The 2,605-nt window shown below is 53.2% G+C and overlaps 1 protein-coding gene across 1 annotated transcript in view; it reads left to right on the top strand.

The window, feature by feature from the left end:
- LOC111824062 (leukocyte immunoglobulin-like receptor subfamily A member 6) overlaps positions 1–1,860 on the top strand; it is a 4,089-nt gene extending 2,229 nt beyond the window's left edge. Inside the window, exons 5-6 of the mRNA XM_023747409.1 lie at positions 1,225–1,524; positions 1,817–1,860. Coding sequence (XP_023603177.1) covers positions 1,225–1,524; positions 1,817–1,860 — 344 coding nt within the window. The remainder of the gene's footprint in view (positions 1–1,224; positions 1,525–1,816) is intronic.
- The last annotated feature ends 745 nt before the right edge of the window (positions 1,861–2,605 follow it).

Raw genomic sequence — 2,605 nt, 5'->3', positions numbered from 1 at the left:
CTGGGCCTCAGTGTCTCCAACTATAAAAGGAGAGAATCCTTGTCCAGAGCTTAGATTTCCTGTCGGTTCTCACCCTGACCTCCTGGGAGAGGGGCCTCACAGGGAAGCCCCCAGGACATGATATTATGGGGCCTGTCCTCTCTGTCTCAGTGACGGTGACACTGTACAGGGAGGGACAGGCAGGACAAGGGTCCGGGCACCCAGTCCTACCCCTCAGCTCAGCCTCAGCTCAGTGGAGGGAACAGGGTGGATCAGCCCTGGCTCAGCTCCAGGCTCTGCTGCTCCTGCTGTGGGGCTGGGCGGTCCCTTCTCTCCTCTGAGTGTCGGGTTCCTGTCTGCTCATCCCTGATCCCATCCTGCTCACAGGCTGTTGGGAGATGAGGTGACTTATGGCCTCACAGAGCTCAGAAAGGCAGAGCCCCAGCCCAGCCCAGCCCAGCCTTCCCATGGGGCGTCAGGGCCTGCAGGTTGGAGATGGACCCGGGAGAGACTCAGAGTTTACACCACACCCTTCCCCTCCTTTCCCTGCTGTGCTGGGGGCAGGTACTGAGGAAGGACCCTCAGCTCCAGATGATATGTGGACAGGCCCCTGCAGAGGAGGAGCCCAGAGCACGAAGCTGTTGTCTCCCTGGGGGGACAGCGTGAGGACAGCACTGGGAACTCACAGTCCTGCGTTCTAGTCCCAGCCCTGCCATTCCAGGGTGGGTGACCTGGCACACGTGATAACCTCTCTGAGCCTCAGTGAAGTGGGTGGTGGGGCTCAGCATCCCTGGTGCATGAGGTGAGAGGAGATGAGTGACAGACCCCAGCAGGAGCCTCACGCACAGTAGGTGCTCATGAAATGGCATCACTGGCTCATTCATGACATCATTAGAGTGCCAGGTCTTTCAGGTCTGATTTCTTTCCTGGAATCATCCCCAAAATCTCCATCTAGGCTGACTCAGGACCCATCATCACCAAGGGGAGCCCCGTGACCCTCTGGTGTCAGGGGTCTCTGCAGGCTTGTGCCTACGTTTTGTATGAAGAGAGGGGCTCTGAGCCCTGGGATATGAGGATCCCACAGGACTCCAGCAACAAGGCTAGTTTCCTCACCAAGAGGGCAGAGAGGAGCTTGGAGGGGTCACAGACAGAGTCTCTTGAGAAGGACAAGGTCCCTCAGCTCAGGGTCAAGGGCGTGAGGGGAGGGGTGGCTCTCTATACACATCACAACCTTCTTCTCCCCAGGAATGTACAGGAAACCCTCCCTCTCAGCCCAGCCAGGACCCTCAGTGGCCTGGGGAGCGACGGTGACCCTGCAGTGTGTGTCTGAGATCTGGTTTGACACCTTCCACCTGCACAGGGAAGGGTCATTGGACCCTCCCCAGCACCTCCATCTGCAGGACACGTCTGCACCCTCTCAGGCCAACTTCACCCTCAATTCTGTGAACTCAGGCCACCGGGGGACCTACAGGTGCTATGGCTCACGCAGCACCTCCCCCTACCTGCTGTCACATCCCAGTGACCCCCTGGAGCTGCTGGTCTCAGGTGAGGAGCCTGACCCTGTCCTTTCTGTGCTCAGTCAGCTCAGGGCCCTGTCCCTAGGAGTGTGGGTGACAGTAAAAAACAAGGAGGTGGATGAGGTTCCACAGAGCAGAATGCAGCCCATGAGAGAGTAGAGACAGGACCTCCCTCTCCTGAACCCCATTTCTGAACCTCAGCAGAGATGAAGGGTAGGGAGGGTGAGTAAGATGTGAGTGAAATGAACAGGAATATGATTAGACTGAGCAGAGAACACAGACCCCCCCCCCCCACTCACCTCCTGATGTCTTCATCTCAGAATCTGGGTCCCTGCAGTCCCAGCCCCGAAATACTCCCCTATAGAGAAGCATCCTGCCTGTGGGCACCACACTGCACGGCCCCCTGTGCTCACCTGGAGGCCTCCAGCCCCTCAGTGCTCACCTGAGAACAAGGAGGGACCCTGCAGGGCTCATGGGGAACTGGGGCCTCCTGCTCAGACTCTGTGCATTCCCCTCTGCTCAGTGTCTCTGTGCACACGGGTCTATTATGGCTCTTTTTAGAGAATCTTCAGGCCATATTCCATTCTATAAGCTCACAATTTAACTTGCATTTTGTGGAGTCCAGATAGAAATATAAATATCCTGTTCCTCTTTTCAATGGGAGTAGATTAAATTCATACATTTTTATGAAGAATAACTTCTTGTTTATATAAAGTCTTCTTATCACACACATTTGCAAATGAGCTTCATGCATGAACCTTAGAAGCATGCTACCTATTTGTAAAATTGAGTAAATGCACAGCCCACTTAGAGAATTGCACACCTAATATTGTAATTTGTGAGTAAGCGGTGTGATTCCTGTAGATTTTCTAAATGGTAGTAAGTGCAGATAGGAAAGCTCTTTGTTTGGGCATATTTATTTCTTGACTTGTTAGCTTCCCAAAGACTCTGTCCCTGTGGACTGTTTTTCAGTTGATCCCTCCAACATGCTGATAAAATTATAATAGCCATCAGGCCAAGGAAATTTCACTTCTTTATTCCCAATTGGATACCTATTTTTCTCACTCCACACCGTAAAACAATGAAATGAGAGATTAAAATTATCCAGA

The sequence above is a fragment of the Myotis lucifugus genome, unplaced genomic scaffold (assembly GCF_000147115.1).
Source record: "Myotis lucifugus unplaced genomic scaffold, Myoluc2.0 scaffold_862, whole genome shotgun sequence".
NCBI classification, from domain to species: domain Eukaryota; kingdom Metazoa; phylum Chordata; class Mammalia; order Chiroptera; family Vespertilionidae; genus Myotis; species Myotis lucifugus.
The sequence above is the reverse complement of the archived record's forward strand: the minus strand, read 5'-3'. Positions and strand labels throughout refer to the sequence as shown.